The sequence below is a fragment of the Xenia sp. Carnegie-2017 genome, unplaced genomic scaffold (genome assembly GCF_021976095.1).
Source record: "Xenia sp. Carnegie-2017 unplaced genomic scaffold, XeniaSp_v1 HiC_scaffold_25, whole genome shotgun sequence".
Lineage (NCBI taxonomy): Eukaryota > Metazoa > Cnidaria > Anthozoa > Malacalcyonacea > Xeniidae > Xenia > Xenia sp. Carnegie-2017.
In genome coordinates, this window is record NW_025813488.1 from 3,139,719 (window position 1) to 3,159,048 (window position 19,330).

Here is a 19,330-nt window from a genome sequence, read left to right on the forward strand (position 1 = left end):
ACTCGTGTAATTTTCCGTACAAACTTGCAGCATACACAAAGCTCAAATTTTGATGAAATCACTCACTTTTAAATGTTTTAGATGAATAACTGTCCTCTTTACGCTTAAAAAGTGTTTGTACCTTGTTTTTTTTACAAAAAACACATTACACATGACATAAGTTTGCTGTTTTTGCCTGACAAAATGATGAAAGGCACTCGAGCCTCGCCACGACTACATTCAAGAAAAGCACACACAAAAAAAAACAATAAAAACATGCACAAATGTGGAAATATTATTTATAAGTATGCAGGCACAAAAATCTTTGTATGTGTACTACGACAAATTACGTGATTACGATGTTTAATGTGACGTATTGTTTTCAAGGATTAAATATTTAGTATGCATAATTATGTCATTATGTCATAGTCATGCGCAAATCCATGACGTCATTATGATATTTTAAAGGATGGAGATCATATGATGAGTGTTTTTTTTGGTGGTACTTCATATCAAATGACTTAACAAACAAATAAGCTGTAAAACCTATCGACCACGTCATTGTGCTATTGCCCGTGAATTTGTGAAGATTTTTGACAATCCTTAAGAAAATATTTCTGAACATTGCTCTTGCAACATGGGTGTTGGTGTAAAGGTTGCTCAAACGCTGTTGGTAGCGTTCAACTTTGTATTTGTGGTGAGTTTTCAAGTTTCTCGAAATCTGTTTTTTTAATGGATAGTCTTGTACGTAAATAATTAATGTTTTCTCCTCGACTTCGATTGGCAAATGCTCTTCTATGAATAAAGCATGACTTTACAACTTTTACGTGTGCAAAATAATTGGGAATGCCGTTTTAAATGAATCAAATTGATGTATTTTACTTAGCAAACAACATCCTACACAAAACCAGTGGGATGCGAGGACATTTTAAAGTTTAAACCCACGCCAAAAAATCATGGCTAGCATTTGTTTAAGTCTGATTGTAATAGTTCTGTTCTAAAGCTAGAAAATCGTTGTGAAAATGCTCATTGATCTCAAGTGATTCAAAAAATGTACGATTTTACTATGTTTTATAAATACTTAGTTTTATCTGTCGTGAATCTCCCATGGAGATGGTTTTGCGCATCTTTTCCTTGCTTAACTTTCGTCATTGAACACTTCAAAGTGTAGCTTTAGTTTAGCTATTTGAAGACTTCGTAAATTAAACTTCTCACAAAGTCTTGTATAAGATTATGTACATGGTTGTTTTTGAACAGAAGTCAAGAAGGAAGATTGATATTTCCTGAGTTTATGAATTTTTAGAAACGCCCATTCGTTCACGTATTCTTTAATTACATAACAAAATTTACAAATGAGGAAATGGCAACTGGGTAGTGGTAAATTTGGCACTGGCCAAAATTAAAGTAATTTGCAAACAGCTCATCTGTGGACATCTCATCCTTGATGCTTAATCTTCTTAAAAAGCTGTTAGATTTAAGACTTTATTTTGATTACAATAATTTTTGAAAAACATATTGTTAATTTTTTGTGATTTACACTATTCCTTAGAAAATTCAAATTTTTTATAGCTTATTGGAATTGGTAGTATAACTGTCGGCATCGTCATACATTTCAAGTATAATGATTACGAAAATCTTTTGTCAAAAGATATCGGTGCAGTGCCGATTCTTCTGATTTCTATTGGAGGTGTGATATTCCTAGTGTCATTCTTTGGATGCTGCGGAGCTTGGAGGAAGAGTGTGGTTATGTTGACCATTGTATGTAAAGTTATGTTGCTATTAAATCAATTTGCAATTTCTCATTCTAAAGATAACAATTGCTTTGTTTAGTACATCTTTCTTTTGTCGCTGTTGCTTCTCTTGGAAATCGCCGGTGTTATTTCTGCGTACTTCTTTAAAAGCAAAGTAAGTTCATGTTTCTGTCATTTCATCTGGTTTTCATTAAATTATGCTTTTGACATTCACTTGTGTTCTTTAAGTTTTCAACAATCAAAGTACTCTGATATATGTATTCTTTGAAGTTAAGAAAGTATGTTGAGACAGGAATGAAGGATGCCATAAAACAGTACAATGACACCAAATACCAAAAGGCCATTAACAAAGTTCAACAAAAGGTGAAATTATATATTTATACATGCACTAGGAACGATGGAGCAACATATGAAGTGCAGGGGCTAAGTCTTCAATTCTACAATATTGTCTTAAAAAATACTTCTAAACAATAACTTTAGCTCAGTCCAAATATCTTTTTTGTTTTGCTCTTGCAAAAAGGTGGGTGGGTGGGCTGAAGCCCCTTACATAGCTCCCCCGGTTCAGGCATCCCTGTGCACTTACATATTATTTTCAAAAAAAGAGATTAACGGTTGATTTAATCCTCTTTCAGACGAGCAAGTCTTCCTCGACAATTTTTATGTGACAAGTTTTATTTGCATGTCTTAACTAACCATTTTGGCAATTTTTTTATGACAAGTATGTGCACTTGTAAAAAAGCTGAGCTGCTAGCTTTTTAAAATGTGTACTTGTCATTGAAAAAGTTGTCAAAGTAAAAAAATGCATTTTTGTATGGTCAACAAAGAAAATTTGACGAAAGTATAATTCAGCTGCTAATATTTTATGATATTAAAACAATTAAAATAATATTTTACTATATTTTTTAAATTTTCGGCTGGATATGGTTTTTGGCCAATTGTAGATGGTTACTTTGAGCCCTGGAGTCTTGGCTAAATCATGTCTTGTTTTTTAATAGTTTGACTGCTGTGGTGCAACAAATTCCAGTGATTATATAAATCAGAAAATTCCCAGCTCATGTTGTAAGACACCCATGAATGTAAATGGCACATGTGAATTTCAGTCAAAAGTAAGTTTACTGCCTCTAAATTTTACCACTTGAACAGTAGCTTTTATTCCTAAACTTGGTATTGATATAACTATTTACTAGAATTTATAGTTCTTGAAGCAGGTTTGAATGAAACCAACATTGCTAACTTGTTGGTGGTTTATTTGGATAAATAAATGCCCTTCAATTGCGACATGTATTCAGCATTTTTTCAAAGATGAAGTTCTAAGATTATCCCAGTAATTATTTTATTTTATTTTATAGGGTTGTGCTGATAAATTATTTGACTACCTTGACGAGCATCTTGCAATTGTCGGAGGAATTGTTATTGGAGTCATTGTTGTTCAGGTAATAACTTTTACGTATTTTTGTTTTATCGGTAGTTTTATGTTTAGTGTAGGTCGTATTACAGTTTTCAAATGATTATTTTATAAATTGCTGGTATTTTATAATTTTTTTCTCCATAATGTTGTATTGCCTTACTTATGATGTTTTAATCTTGCTAGCTTTTTGGCATCATGTTTGCCTGTGCTGTTCGTCGTAATGCAAAAGAAGGCTACGGCTATGTCTAAAGACATCTTGTTATTTGTCGTGTAAACTGATTTTCTAAAAGAGGAAACTTTTTCACTTTGTAATTTAGCTGCTGGTAATTACTAGTTACTGGTGTGAGATTCTTGATCTATTGGAATATAATACATTTTGAAACATATTACTTTAACTAATTACATGAAGTTCATTATTGAATGATTTTCTTCCAACTTCTAGTTGTGGGTATTTTTTTTCTGTTGTACTATTACATTTATCGAATGATATTGGTCTTATAATCATGTATTAAATTGATATCATTCAAGAATTAGACAGAAGCACTTTACCATAATTTTGCAATACAATTTGCTTGATAATATCAATATTAAGTGCTTCAGTTCTTGTGTCAAGCTTGATGGCAAGTCACAATTGCTTACTTGCTTTCCTAAATACAAACACCTTTTACTATTGATTCAGTATTTAATATACCACCCGAACAATTTAACCACACTCAATACTTGAGACCAAAGCACATTTTTGTACATGTCGTGGTATATTTTTTTGCCTATGAATTCTAACTGAAAATTTCTACGTATGAAGAGGTCTTTTTGTGCATTGGCGTTTAACGTTTTATAAGACTTTCAAGTCTGGGATATATAACATTTGAAGAGAGAGAAGAAGAGAATGCGTTTATGGTGGCCGTTTGGTTGATGGAAAACAGTTAAAAATTTTCGCGCGCTCAATGAATAAAAGTTTGAAAAGATGAACCTCGTGGTGGAAAAATGAAAAAGAAAGCGAAGTATTATTTCATAATTTCATTGTGTTTTCAAAGAAACTATAAGCTAAAGGAACATGCAACGGACATTCCTTTCATGGTAAGGCCTTAAGAAAATTTCATTTGTTTTAAATAACCTTAAATTTAAATATTTGTACTTGTCCTACGTTTACCGAAAGCAATGAAATTCGGTTCGTCGAGTTTAAAACTGTTTGTTGGGTTCAAAACTTTTTATTTTAACGATTTAAATGATACAACGTCGTCTCGCGTCCGAAGTCTGTCTGCTATTTATGAAATGCCTTCCTCAGCAAAAGTTGTTTTGATATTATGATCCTGAGAAAGTCATGAAGGAAAATTTTCTTGTTTGTGTTCACTATCATTGAAAATGTCCATGCCAATGACTGCATTCTTGTTTTGTGGCAGGTAATGATGTAAAAGTAGTTTAAATTATCCTGCATCGTCCTATTCATCAGACTTTCTTTCCTATTATCATTTACGTAAAGCACACTCTGCTCCCCAAAAGGATGCATAACATTTAGTACTTACCAAGTGTTTGGTCCATTGAAATATTGCTGAAGATTTCATCTGTGGGAACCCCCCTGCTGCCCTTGCTTTTCTTTTGCAGTTGTAAGAAATCTTCAAAATTTTTGCCGTGAAAGTAATTCTTCTAAAGATCCTGTGATAGTTGTGGAGTTTAAATTCGAATCTCTGTTTGGAGTGAAATTTTGCATTGTTCTTAGATCAACCATAATCCCTTCAATAAAATCTTTTCTGTCATTTTCATTTGATAGTCCTGTGTTACAGTTTAATCCTGTGTTACCAGTAAAGTCAACATACGTTGGTTCTGTATTACTGGCAAAGAATGAATACCCTTCATCAGTGCAATCACTATTGCCAGCCATGTTCATTTGAACTTTATTTCGGCATGGAAGTTGTGTCAATGTTTGGTTCTCTTCTCTTGAATATGGTTCGGTAGACAAGTGAACAGTACTATGTAACCATAATGTACAACTATTGTAAAACATTGTTCTACTTGTCCTACAAACTTTCCATTCCCAGAAAATTTTAGTTCAAATTTATTAAGAAAATGGTGATGTTAGTCTCGACCAATACCTACTACTGTTAAGAAATTTAAGACGAGAAACATGTAGCAACTTCAAACTTATATACTTACTCTGCTTCCTTACCGGTCAACTACTGAGCAACACGAAGTCGTCTTTTGAAAAGTCATTTTCAGTTCATCCTGTGACGGTTTCAACTAGAAGTATACCGCTAAAGTGGCTGTTAATTTGATGACAAGTGAGATATTTAACGTCCTTAATATATCACTTTGAGTTTCTTAAAATAGAACAAACCGGAGTCACGCGCTGCTCTGACAAAGCATTCTTTAGATTCAAGTTTCTCTTTTTTGCAATTTCGTTGTTTGCTGGGCCTTTCAAGTTTGTTTTTTTTTGCATGAACTGCCCTAAAAAACACGCTATCTCGTAGGCTTTAGTTCCAAATGGAAAATTGAAATTTCGAAACGCGATGAGAAGGTTAAGACTATGTTGAGTGTAGCAACAAATTTTTTGCGTGGTTTTACTCTAGGAAGACTTTGTTTGCAAGTCTTTGTTTTTATTGCAATCACTAAGAATTATGACATCATCATATTTTCACATTTTTATCTGCACATACGTAAATATGTTTTCATAGAGACTATTTTCTGTTAATGGCCACGTACAATAGTCTTGATTGTTCACGTGGGCTGAATTAAAAGTTAGAAAGGAATTAGTAATCTTATAGTCTTCTCATATCGATTTCAAAATTATCATCTTAGTTTTTACAAAGTAAATGGTTCGAACCCGGGAGTATCGTTACATGTTTGTAGTTTATGTTGGTGTCATTATTATTTGATTATGTTACGTGTTTTACTATTTTACAGCTAGTCTACGTGCAAGTCACGTCGTTAAAGACCACTTGTTTATCCCTTAAAATCCAAATCAAAGCAAGTTACAAAAGCCAACGTTAGATGTACATTTTGCATTGGTAAGTCTATATTGGTTTTTACTAATGCCTTTTACAAACGGAAATTTTTTGGGCATTCACGGCAAAACAAAAGAAATCTTGTAGGAATTTTTTTGTTTGAAGTATGTGTTATACCAATACTGACGCGATGTCATTCAGTAGACAAAATTTCTGTAAAATTTATAAACAGATCAAAACCTGACTTTTTGCCACTGACGAGCTGAAAATCGAAAATAATTCCTTAAATAATAAAAATTATATTCAAGAGATAAGACATATAGATGTACAAACACATCTTTTTAAGAGAATTTTTATCATAATTTTTAAGTATGCCAAACATTTCCTAAATATTTTAATAGTTTTAGACACGAGGTGGAAACTACATAGCTGCGTGTAGGATATTTTTTTGGTAGTTGTACATTTTTTCTTGCAAATTTAAGTATAAAATCTCCTTTGTCAGATGGAACGTTTTAAAGTTCTAGAAAACCTCTAATAATAACAATAATAATAACAAAAAAGGCTCTTATAGGCTCTTGTGTAAAGTTTTAATATTACTATCACTACTATTAACTTATTTTTACATATATATTGATTCATGACAGCCCTCACTAATGTGTTTTACAATGGGGTTCATTATATAAAATCACTGAACATACACATGCTATACACACAAGTACCTAAACATACTATAAGTATCACTTGATCACTTAGAAGTCAATATAAAGTTCAAACTGTTGATTTTGTGAGCTATTTGCTCTGAAAATGACCTAAAATTTGTGATTCACGCATTGTATAATACTACACATTTACAAATTGTGAAAATCTTCACTTGGTAAACACAAAAACTGCCAAATATTGTCAATATAATAAATACAGTTTCTATAAATTTGTAGCATTAATGGCCGCTGATATTTCAATGGCAGATTTGCTAGAGTACATTAATGTTTTCCATGTTCCTCAGTGTCCCTCACGTAATTTCACTTGAGATCCTGCAACATCCCTATTCTCATTACATATCCAGTGATCCGTTTGAGTTCAGTGGAACTATGACTCAAACAAGAAGTGAGTTATCGAAGTTTGCCATGACAATTTCAGGTTCTAGTAGTCCATTTTCCCCGTAGTTATTAACACCTGTTAGCAGGTTATTGCCGGCGCCAATATCCGGCATGTCGTTCATGAAAAGAAACAGCGAAGCTTCGTATGCAACATTTTCTTGCTCGGTATTGCATAAAATGGAGGTATCTTAGAAAAACAGAAATTTTCAAGCAGTTTAGATGTAGGCACGCTCAAATACAATAATAAGGAAAAGAGGATTCGCTCACGCAATCTCGGAGCATCCTCTCAGCCACAAACCAATTCACTGGAACTCCTTTCTACCCCCTAATGTTTGCTTGTATCCCTAACTTAACTTCATAAGAATTATTGAAAGGGAGTTCGTCATTGTGTTTATTTACAAGGATATTTTATCTTCCATGTTTCATCGTTAACATTCGAAGGAAATTATTGACGAAAATGCATTCCTTAGTTGCTATTAATCTCCTCTTTTCATAAAATCGCAGACTTCGTATGTTTTCGACATGAAGGCAATCATCGAAGACTAGGGAGGCAAGGTTTAAAAAATTGAAGCAAACCAAATTTTACACTCACCTAACGTGTCGTCCAGAGAATCATCTGGCAGTGTTCCGATTCCATCTGTAATTTGTTCGTTGTCGTGAAATGACTGTGAAGATGAAGGCGTCGTGGAGAAGGGTTCATTTTTAATCATATTGTCTATCATCGAATATTCATATTCATGCATGGCATTGTCAAACATTTCTGTACTACAAGGTGAATTAAAATTGCCATTAACACGTTCACTTAGTGTTGCATCATTTAAGACTTCCATTTTATTAACATTGGTCAGTCCCGCACGACCGGTTAATCCTGTACTACACGTTGATCTTGCTGTGCTAGTCAGTTGTGGATTACTGACAGGAAAGAAAGAAAAAGGAGTAGTTTGTCTACCGCTGTTCACCATGTTTATATAACATCCATTTAAACGGTCGCCTTGTGACATGAGTTTGATTGGTTGATTCTGTGTATCTTTAAGCCAATCGCTGTCCATCTCGGTCTGAAACGTTTGTTGATTGTCGTTCCATTGTTTAGACGGTTTTGCTTCGGTCTCTGGTCCCGTAAAGGATTGTGGGTAATAATTATTGAAGCCGTTCATCCTGGGTTGTTCTCCAGAAATAAAAGCGTCAGCTAAAACAAATTAAAATTTCTTTTCACTCTGTTAAGCTTGTATTGACAGGAAAAACACTTGAATTGTGGAACAGTTGAAGAAAGGAACTCTAGTTTGTATTTCAAAGATAATGTTACTGAGGTTTCTTTGAAGTTGTCGTTTAAGCAAATCATCTCCACGCTAAGGATGAATCCTTGTTAAAGATAAGTGCCGGATTTGAGGTGCGCATATCAAGAATGGCACTGGGCACGAGTGTAAGATTTGTTTATGTAGATGGTGTTTCCTTGTAAAAGATCTAATCGTGTCGATAACATATGTTGTTTGAAAATGAAAGACTTCTAATTTTAAGACTTTCACTTACCTAGCGTGTTGTACATAGAATCTTCAGGTATTGATTGAAGATCCTCTCGAATTTGTTTGACATCGTGAAATGGCTGTGAAGGAGATGTTTCTCCGAAAGGTTCAGTTTTAATCAGATCGTTTATCATAAACCGACCATCGATAACATTGTCCAACATTTCTGTACTGCATCGCGAATTAAAATTGCTGCTAGCTTCTCCTCCCATTTCATTGGTTAATCCTACACCAACGGTTAATCCTGTATTACAGGCTACTCTTGCAGGTTTGGTCAATTGTGGATTATTGGTAGGGAAAAATGGAGCATTAGTAATTTGGTTACCACTGTTGGTCATATAACGTCCATAGAAACAGTCATGTTGTTTTGTACGTTTGTCTTGCCGATACTGTGTCTCTTTGAGCCGATTGCTTTTCATCTCCGTCTGAAACATTAGTTCATTCTCGTTCCATTCTATTAGCGGTTTTGCTTTGGTTTCTTGTGAAGTAAAAGACGGTCGGTAGGATTTGTTGAATACGTTGATTGTATTGCTGTGTAGCTTTCCTGAAACAAAACAATTTGGTGAGATTTTTTTGCAGCACTCAAATGGCTTTCTGCTTGTCTTTCTGCAAAATCTAGTTTAGAAGGCGCAAGATGAACTGTAGTTGTATGTCGAACTATCAAACGCAGAGAAAACGATCAGTATATGGGTAATGGAACGTTACTGGATATCTAATCTAGATTACGCATACGCAATATGACAAGAGACGCGGAATATATTGATGATCTAGATTACCCACATCTGATCTTCACTCGAACACGAAGAACTCTCGTTTTTCGTTTCGATAGCTTTACATCTAAGTATTTCGCGTATGTTTCTTACCTTCTGCATTAGTCGCCATACCCTCAGGCTGACCGAAGGGATCAAATGGTACAAACGCTTCCGTTAGTTCGTCTACCAAGTAAGCATCATCAGCATCGCTATCACTTTCTTTTTCATTTGGTTTCTCAATCACTTTACCGCGAGTTTCTGGATTCATACCAACGACCACTCCTTTGTCCTCAATGGCACTAGTGGAATAAAGATATGACTTTGTTTGGCTTTATTAAAAAGTTGACGGTCATTTAGTTTGACACGCATGCGTATTTTGTTTAGTGGAATAAAGATATGACTTTGTTTGGCTTTATTAAAAAGTTGACGGTCATTTAGTTTGACACGCATGCGTATTTTGTTTAGTGGAATAAAGATATGACTTTGTTTGGCTTTATTAAAAAGTTGACGGTCATTTAGTTTACACGCACGGGTATTTTGTTTTCTAGTCAATACAAAGCTTTGCTAATTGTGGTGAAGTCGAAAGCACTATCTCGTAAAATTGAGGCGTGTGAAAAGCTGTGGGTCGGTTTTCACTGTTCCTACCAAACTGGTTGTATTTCTACATATAATAATACTTCATCTTATTTCTTTAATATTGGTCAAGCTACCTAAGAACGTAGTTCACACACAACATGTAGGTCTTTCCAGTTTTCTCGTCCTGAATGCTGGTTGTTATCGATTGTAGCCATATCCAACCACCATCTTTATTTATCCATCGATATGGAGAAGTAGTCGATTTTCCTTTGGCTAGCACTGCAGTAAAAAAAAAGTTATATTTTTTAGTGCATGCATTTTTAACAAAAGCTTTTCCATGCGATTTGTTTGTCCGTTTGCCCTGGCAACAAGTTGACCCGTAAGTGTGAACTTCATTGTTATTGTTACAGTAAGATTATGATGTTAAAAATTTTCACTTCAATCTAATCTTGTGAATTAAATATATCATTATTTTTGGAAATTGCCAAAAGAGTCGATTGACCAATCGTTTCTCTTTTCTGTACCATACTCAACGTATTCATTTATTGATTACTTACATTCTGAGTGTAATTGCTGTATTTGAAAAGCATCGGTTGGATGATAGAAGGGATATACCACTCTTCCAACTATGTCTTTCGCTTTCGAGTCCATGTAGCGATGGATCCTGACAACGACAAAGTTAAGTAATTCTCAAACATATCAACAACTGTTTGGAAAGCAAGTTTCAATATGAATCATTGTGGTTTAGAGGAGCAATGACCGTTTCTCTGTAATTTTTAATTTTTAATCATATTTGATGTCAATGTCAAGTGTATAATAAAACATTCATCTCACAAACAAAAATCCTTTTGTGTGGCACGAAAACGATGTGAAAGCTTCTTCCTTTTAAGGAAACACAATCTGCACATTGTTATTTGTTACTTTCTTAAACCTCTGGAATGGTTTCTCACCTTCCTTCGCAGAAGATTAATTTCAAATCTGGTGTAAGACGACTAATGAATGCGGGCTCAATCACTGGTAAATCACCCAACTCGTTTGACCATATTTGTTCCCCAGTACCAACAAAGAACCCTTCAGCGTTCAGTTTTCCAGTAAATTTGACAATCTGTATGGGCAGAATTGAAGACAGGAAATAGTTTATAACACGTAGTAATGTTTTAGTTAGACACTTCATTGATAATTGGATATAAAGACAACTGGTGGAGTCTCTTATTGCTGTATATAGACGAGTTTTATATGTCACACAAACATAGGAAAACGTTGTTTAGTTGGCGTAATGTGTTTTTTTTATTTCAAGATGGCTACATTCCTTGAAATCTGCTTCACCCAAAACGCTCACTCACCCCATAACTGGTGTTCTTTGCCAAATTTTCCTTTCTCATGAAGTTGCATTGTATACGCAGCGTAAATTGGGTTTGCTCGTTCCAACGACCATTGCCTTCCAAGTACGATGTAAATAGCTCTGTTTCTATAAAAGATTGAATATCATGTATTTTCATCTGTTTCACATGCCACATTTAGACTGAACTTTATTATTTATTCACGTCGTCCATCCGATATGTATTAATGTGCCCCATACAGTATGTTTCTTAAACAGGAGCGATCTGATGTTAAAAATTGAGTCTTTATATACTCAAGTCTGTGTCTTCATCAGGAGTGATCTGATGGTAAAACTCGAGTCCTTATATACTCCAGTCTAGTGTCTTCATCAGAAGTGATGTGATGTTGAAACTCGAGTTTTTATATACTCCAGTTTTCATTAGAAGTCTCGAGTTGAGTTATCACCAATGCAGTAAAGTTTATCAGAATTTCTAACATAACACGTACGTGTAGGTTGACAGACAATGTCACCAGGTTCCCCAGTCGGTTCGCAAATATTAGGGTCGTCCAAAGATGGCAAATGACCTTTAAGTTTCTTGGCCAATATTTCCCAGTCTTTCCTCAGCACATAGTTGTACATTTTCTTCCCCATCAACTCTTGCTGAACATTCATTGGAAAGAAGAATTAACTTTAGAACTTTTTGAAACATTATGATGACGAAGTATTATTGAATTGAACTGGGTTTTTTTTTTATCAAAGTCAATAAGTTAATCGCTCATAAGAGTTTTGAAATTTTTATGCTTGCTTACAGGTGGAAAGCCAAGATAATTCAACACTTTGTCATTTACATAAATGATTGTGCCATCGTTTTTGAGAATGATGAAAAAACCATCCAAAAGCTAAACATAGAGAGTTGAATAAGTAAGTTATACAATTGTAGTCACACGAGAGTCAAGGGTTTTAGCACATTTAGGTATAATCTTGCGACAAAAGCCTTTGGCAATACACGAAACGATCGAATGATCGTCAATAAAGATATATAAATATCATAAAAATACTGAAAATCATCTGTCACTTTGCCTATAACGGTTCTGGAAAACATCAACTTGCCTCCAAGCACATTTTTTCTATTCCTGCACTGGTTGACGAACCGCTGCCAATCATTTGTGTGTATCTGCTACCATCAAGGACCTTTCTCAATCCTATGTAACTCGTCGATAGACGTATTATACTTGATTTATCTGGTGGATTATCAGGAATTGACAAAACCATACGCGACAACTTTTCAATGTTTTCGTTTTCATTTTTCCTTCTCGTCTTTGCGGCCATACGAGACTTCAACTTTTGAGTTTCGCTTCGTGCATTGATCGCCACGCCCTTCTTGTAGGCGTCACTATTAAATAAAATTAGGAAAAATTAAAAATAAATAAATTTCTTAGAGACGTCGAATCCAATACATTTATTGCGTTTAATTTGTACATAAAAAATACAAGAAAATAAAGTAACTGTATTCATGTCGGACGATATTAATAATACATCTATGTGCAAGTACGTCTTCATATGCACGTATATATTGTGATTTACATTTTATCTTTAAAATTTTCATGCAGGTGGAAATTTTTTTTAAAGAGTTCAAGGAAGTGCGTCTCCGATTTTTTTTTAATTGAACTACATACAAAGAAAAGTTAAATGAAAGTCAATGAAAAGCACATCCTACCTTATCCTACAATATCTCTTTAATGATCTCACTTTTTCAGAGTAGCTATTAAGTGTCCATTATTGCTTGGGAATAGATTAGCTGTTAACCGCTGTATTATTACTCTTTTTGCGGTAGTTTAATCATAATGATTAGGGGATTTGTAATCTTAAGTGTTGCTGCATGAAAAATTCTTACTGTAACACATTTAAGGACACTTAGATAAAAACGGTGTGCTACAATCATCAATGTTTTCTTATGTGAATTTTGCTGCGAATAATGCGTATGCATAAAAATAAATTTTGATAAACTATACTACCTTAAAACCTTTTGCATAAAAGCACTCAAGCAAGTATTATTTTACGAATGTCTGATCATTTTTATTTTGTGAATTTAATTATGTTGGTGTACACATTACGATGTTGTGTAAAACCTTACATTAGACAAAATAAGACAAATTATTTATGGACTAACAAGTGAAATGTTCATTATAAAATACAGGAATCATTGAAGACATATGTTGGACTATATTTAATGTCTATGAGCAATGTGAAGTGACTATGACATTTGAATTTCGCGTATTTTGGAATATAGCAGGCTATATTTTATCGATTATATAGTGAACCATAAACTATATTATATATCTTAGATTATAGTATATATGACCATTGTAGATGTAGATCGTCCAGGTTAGTAGAGTCCAGAGATGGACTGTTGGTGTTGATGTTGGATGACGTATCAACAGCCTTAGGGGTAGTCATCTTCAGAGATCTGGTAGTCACTTGACTCTGAAGATGACTACCGCTAAGGTTGTTGAAATTTGAAACGTCACTCAACATCAACACCAAAGGTCCTCGTGACTATACTTACCTGGACGATCTACATCCACAATGGAACGATACTCTCGGGGCCGGTTGCACTTAGGCCGAATAGCGCTATCCACTGGATAGCGAATTTTTCTAAACGTTCATAAAATCTCTTATAAGAAAAAAATATACAATTTGAACTGTGCAATTACTGAAATAAAATATTGTTTCGAAGATTACAAAACTTCTTTGTCGTAAGAAAAATACAAACACATATTTTACAAGATTGAAATTTTTCGCTATCCAATGGATAATGCTATCCAGGGCAACCGGGCCCAGGGTTCAAACAATTCCCTTCAGGATAATATGATCATAGTATATATCTTCGGAGTGTAGCTGTGTTTCAGATTATGGTATATTTTTAGCTATAGTATATTTTTGGAATCGGAGTGTAGTGTATTATAAACTATAGTATATCCTAGATAATAGTATATTGTAGATTATAAAGATATTTATGGATTATTGTATATTTTGGATCACAGATTTTCATGAAACCTTTAGTTAAGTATTTGAAACGAAGGATTATTAGATCTCTATTGTAATTCTTTACTCATACACGTGACGATCAATCCAAATTTCATGACTTTGGCATCCAACTTAATATATTTTAAAATAGTGTTCGTCGTGGGAGGTTTAAATGCTTAAGAAACACTAAGTGATCACATGCAGAGAAAGATCTCAAATGTTTAAAAGAGCTGAACGCATGGAATGAGTACAGATATGTTTGTGTCAGAGAAGGTCACGCGGTTGACGCGTGTTTTCTTTGTCCCCACAACACAAACATATACACACTGAATTCAAAATCATTATGTTCATTTTTTAGATGATTGAAATATTTGGGTGCTTGTATTCTTTCTTTCCCTGTTCAATATGAAAAGCTCTTTTAAATCCGGTTTCCATGTAATCGCCCCGTCGCGCTATTCTCTCAATTGCTTTAACATGCTACCGAAGAAAATAGCTTACTAAACATGTGGATACACCGATTCTCTTTCTATCCTTTGGGCTCTCAAAAATCAACACTTGTACTACATATGAAGATTGACCAATGAGAATGCTATCGCATCCTTTTTATGTCTCCAATTAATTTTCTAGATTGTGTAATTTCCCCAATCCACAATGTTGTTATTTGGCACACGTTCAAGCAGAAGCAATTTTCTGTAATTATGACTATCAACTTCCATATATGGACACAGGTCAAGGTAATTTATTGGTATTTCAATATAATTGAAAGATATAATATGATTATTTGTACGTGGCGTGTTCAAATGAATGAGATACTGGAAAAAGATACCGCAGAGTAGAAGACTGCAAAAACATGTGGTTGTGCATCACTGAATTTTCGAAATATTTTTCCCTGTGGGCGGTTTATGAAATATTTAAACATGTATATAGCTCCGACAGATGACGGTGAGGCTTTTGTTATAAGGTCACGTCTCGTTTTTTTTTAACATCTATCATACGTAGATGGCATTGTGCGAGACAACGATAAGTTATTGTGCTTTCTCTCTTCGCCATTTCATTGCCTCCCTGGCTTACTTTCAAAACTACTGTAAAATTAGCAACTGTGTGTATAGTTAGCGCGCGCGTTTCCCGACATAGGTATTTTTGTGTCGGCCAGAGGTAAAATGAAACCTAATTATGATGTCTTTGATTGCGTTCGGTGACTTTAAACAACCGTATGAAACAAATGTAAAATAATTACGGGAACAACAAACTTTCTAGATCTTCCGAGAGGACGCTCTTGTTTGCATTACAAATAACGCATGAATGACGAGAGAAATTGAATTTTCCTCAATAAATGCATAAAGTAGAAAAGTTTGCGGACTAATTCCACAACTGAAGACAAGGGGTTTTGTTATAATGAAGCTTTAAATATAAAATTGTAAATAGCATTTATTTATGCAAGATCCATTTAAACACATTGTCCATACCACAGCTTGACGGCGCAAACTGAATCAATGGTAGACGACTTTGCTCTTCATAGATAGCGTTTTTAAGAGTCACAACGATAACAAAAAAGAGACTACCGCATTGTTTTAGTACTGTGCGAATTCCTTTTTGCTAACGAAAAACAAAGTGGAAACAAAGCAGTTATTGACTGAGCAACATTATACTTGTAGTCATTTCACATCATTTATATAACATCAACTTATACAACGTAAGGAATAAGATTGCGTCATAGATATGCGTAACTTAATCTTGCGAAGAATTCGGTTTACTTTTACGCTACAACGTGTTAATTAGCTAAAATGAACTTTTCTAAAGTTGTGGTGCAAAGTTTTGGAACACAGGTCTTCATCGCATTTAATACATTGGGTACTTGCAAAATGCAATTTTCCATTTTAACATTAATGTAAAGAAGAACAGGGTGAAAATATACAATCAAGTACTAGCAAAGCTTGCAAATAATAAAATCATTCTTCTTCAGGCAAAGAGATAATGATGCATAACTTATATTTATCGAGCGGACACCTTGTAAATTCTCATCCTTTCATTGCAAAGAACAAAACCTATATCTATGGCCACCATTAACCCTTGACATTTAGTTCATTACGCGACAAATTGTTTTTTTTAGTTAAGTGAGACGATAGAAAAATAAGGAGCTTTTATATGGTTTTGTTTATCATTATGAAGTACATAGATCGATAACGAACTCTTCATACGAAAGACGATCTTTGCATACATGTTCGCAAGTCCAATTTCCACCGACGTTCAATGCATGCGCAATTTTTAAATAGTGGAAAATTTCTAATCTTGACGTGTATTTCACGGTGCCATTAAAAGGTTTTTGAACTCTTCTGTTTATTGACTGTCGTCACAAATTCAATAACGAACTAACCACAATGCATTAATCTTTAAAACCGTTCGTAATCTAGCCAATGACGGCGCTAATATTTATACAAACAAATGTACATTTATAACATCTATATTATATGAACGTGTTGGACCTAGTTTTTTTAACTTCCTTATCAAATCGTATGTTCACATTTGTTAGCTGCTACAAATGAATATGTACAAAGAAACAATACATGTATTTATGAAAACGTATAAACAGATGTGCACATCTTAGTGTTTTTGAGTACTTAGAAGATCAAAATAATACTGGGAAGATATGCTTTATGCTACACTGACATTTTGTTTGAACAAAAGAGCTCCCATCATTTGGTCGTAGGATTCATAAAAATCATCTTTAAAGCAAGCAAGTGCTCTTTAGAAAATTTTGGTATAGTTTTAACATTGTGCAGATCCCAATGAAGAGCTTCGAAATTCATAAATTTTTGAAAATACATATTTGTTTTGAAGTATAAATTTATGTTCATACAACGATTATTTGTACATGTACTCAATCCACCTGTCTTTAAAATAATTTCAACACTTGTTATATTACTTATTCACCCCGTGGGCAAAGCACCGTTTATCTTAAACGTTGATGCATGAATACTGCCCAAGCAATCAAAAATATATGTATCATTTATGACGATTCTTGAATGATTCACATCGAAGTAAAGTTTTTGTTGAAGATGGAAATAAGGCTAAATTAGGTAGCAAAAATAGCCTGTTTACATGCTAGATATAAAAGGGAGGATTTTTATTAGATTTTAAACGCTCCTAGATCGTTGCCAATGCACGAATTGCCATTAACACAGGCGTTTGCAAAATCGTTGCGCTATTATTGAGTCAATGGAACGTAATGGATCCCATTGTTAATCCTAAAACTGCGTTTTTTATCTGGAGGTCGAGTTGTGATTATTAAAGCAGCGACTAGCGTCATTTCTAGTGTAAATTTCTTGCTTATGCATGACAAAAACTATCGATTGGTTAATTGTTCCACAATCGTTGTGAGATGCTTCATCATGGACGTGGTAACGTAGTCGAAACTCACGTTGCAAGCCGGATGATATATTGTTAGTATTTCGTTGGGTAGCGTGATGAATGACGGAAAGTGTTTGTGATTAACGATGCACAAATATTGAGACAAAAGAAGATATATCTCATATTTTTTTCAAAGAAAACGTTAGCCTGCACTTCATCGAAGGAATAAGTTTGCGAAAAATGATGAAACTACTTTTCGTTTGATGTATTTCATACATCAAACATAAACCAGAGTTGATAGCAGCGATCGTTTGATTTGTATTAATTTCGTCTCGCGTAAATCGACGTCGGCTGAACGCGTTGCAATAACAGCAATTACGATCTTTTAATATACATGTATGTCGCTCAAATAATTGCAACAAAGTGAGAGAGACAGCTTTCGTGTGATATGAATGTTTGTGATACACACGCGATACCGACAGACCGGTATTTATGAAAATATCGTAAAGTCAACTCACTTGTTATTAATAGTTCCTGTTTTCCCCATGGATGTATAAGTTATACCCAATAAACTCAATGCTCACACAAAATTCCTTCCAGTAGCAAGTATAAGGTGTAGTTTGATGCTCAAAACTATATCACTTTATGACTGCACATTCACACGACGACACGCACATTTGATTTGAATCAAACGTCAAACAGCTTAGACAGACGTTCACTCTTAGAGATTATGACGTCATAGATTTGCCATGCCTACGAAATTCGAGGGGCGCACGTACGATGACTGATATCGTGAAAAGAACGTCACAACGTCAGTTGTTTAAGTTGTAAACCTTTTAAAGTGGAAGCCAAAGGTCTTTGTCCGAAGAACGTGTATTTTTACGTCGAAATATTGATAATCTGTTTACTCTGTAACGCATGTATGACCAGCGTGGGCTGAATGGCTGTTTCACCGACGAAAAAGCATTCTTGTGGGTGTTATTTGATGGTACTTTTTGCAATCCCTGTAAAGGGTAAGACGTCATGTTTTCTTATACATTTAATATTTAAACACGTCATTGCGCTTGCAAAATTTGTAGATTGATTGATGGCATTCATATAGTTTATCGTATGATCTCGTCTCTTGCGTGCTTTTGTTATCATTTCATTCTTTTCGTTGTGTAATCGACTGTAAATTGAATGGCCGACAGTCGGCAGTTAATGGTCCGTCACGTGGTCTTACGACGTGTAACAATTTAAAATTTCTATTTCATTCCGTCAGTGTGTAGCTCGTTTTTAATGGCTATGGACCAACACTGTCGTGAATCATGCGTTGAAATCAGCGAAGGGGCATACTTATGTATTCTGCTATGCCTAGGCTAATTTATTGAAAGTGAAAACGATTTCACGATTAAAAAGAAAATCAGCCTGGCATAGCAAAATAAATGAAGACTATCCTCCTTATTGTTCGACGGGGGGGAGGGTGGAGTTGAAGAAATATTCGCTCAAAGAACGATACCATTTTCATTCTTACATGAGAACAATATACGTCTGGAATAATTTCACAGATTAGTCATGGAAAGTATTTCTTGCCATTTTATTTTTTTGTCAAGGCCACAGAATAAACAGGCAC

At 34.4% G+C, this 19,330-nt stretch overlaps 2 protein-coding genes across 3 annotated transcripts; one reads left to right on the top strand and one right to left on the bottom strand.

Annotated features, from left to right (window-relative positions):
• The first annotated feature begins 453 nt into the window (after positions 1-453).
• LOC124453227 (CD63 antigen-like) lies at positions 454-3,573 on the top strand. The gene is made up of 7 exons (XM_047003995.1): positions 454-676; positions 1,549-1,737; positions 1,810-1,884; positions 2,001-2,093; positions 2,726-2,836; positions 3,080-3,163; positions 3,322-3,573. Exons 1-7 carry the CDS (start codon positions 617-619, stop codon positions 3,385-3,387), a joined length of 678 nt encoding a protein of 225 aa, XP_046859951.1. The 5' UTR covers positions 454-616; the 3' UTR covers positions 3,388-3,573.
• A 3,072-nt stretch (positions 3,574-6,645) lies between these two features.
• LOC124453225 lies at positions 6,646-18,513 on the bottom strand. Of its 2 annotated transcripts, XM_047003992.1 has the most exons (12): positions 18,237-18,508; positions 12,454-12,736; positions 12,153-12,242; positions 11,850-12,003; positions 11,366-11,490; positions 10,973-11,127; positions 10,580-10,686; positions 10,157-10,301; positions 9,558-9,745; positions 8,702-9,238; positions 7,767-8,360; positions 6,646-7,361 (listed from the first exon to the last, which is right to left on the bottom strand). In XM_047003992.1, the coding sequence occupies exons 1-12, from the start codon at positions 18,263-18,265 to the stop codon at positions 7,171-7,173; spliced, it is 2,598 nt and encodes an 865-aa protein (XP_046859948.1). In that variant the 5' UTR covers positions 18,266-18,508; the 3' UTR covers positions 6,646-7,170. The 2 variants fall into 2 exon arrangements, with proteins under 2 accessions (XP_046859948.1, XP_046859949.1); XM_047003993.1 differs by lacking the exon at positions 12,153-12,242 and having other exon boundaries at positions 18,237-18,513.
• Positions 18,514-19,330: the final 817 nt, after the last annotated feature.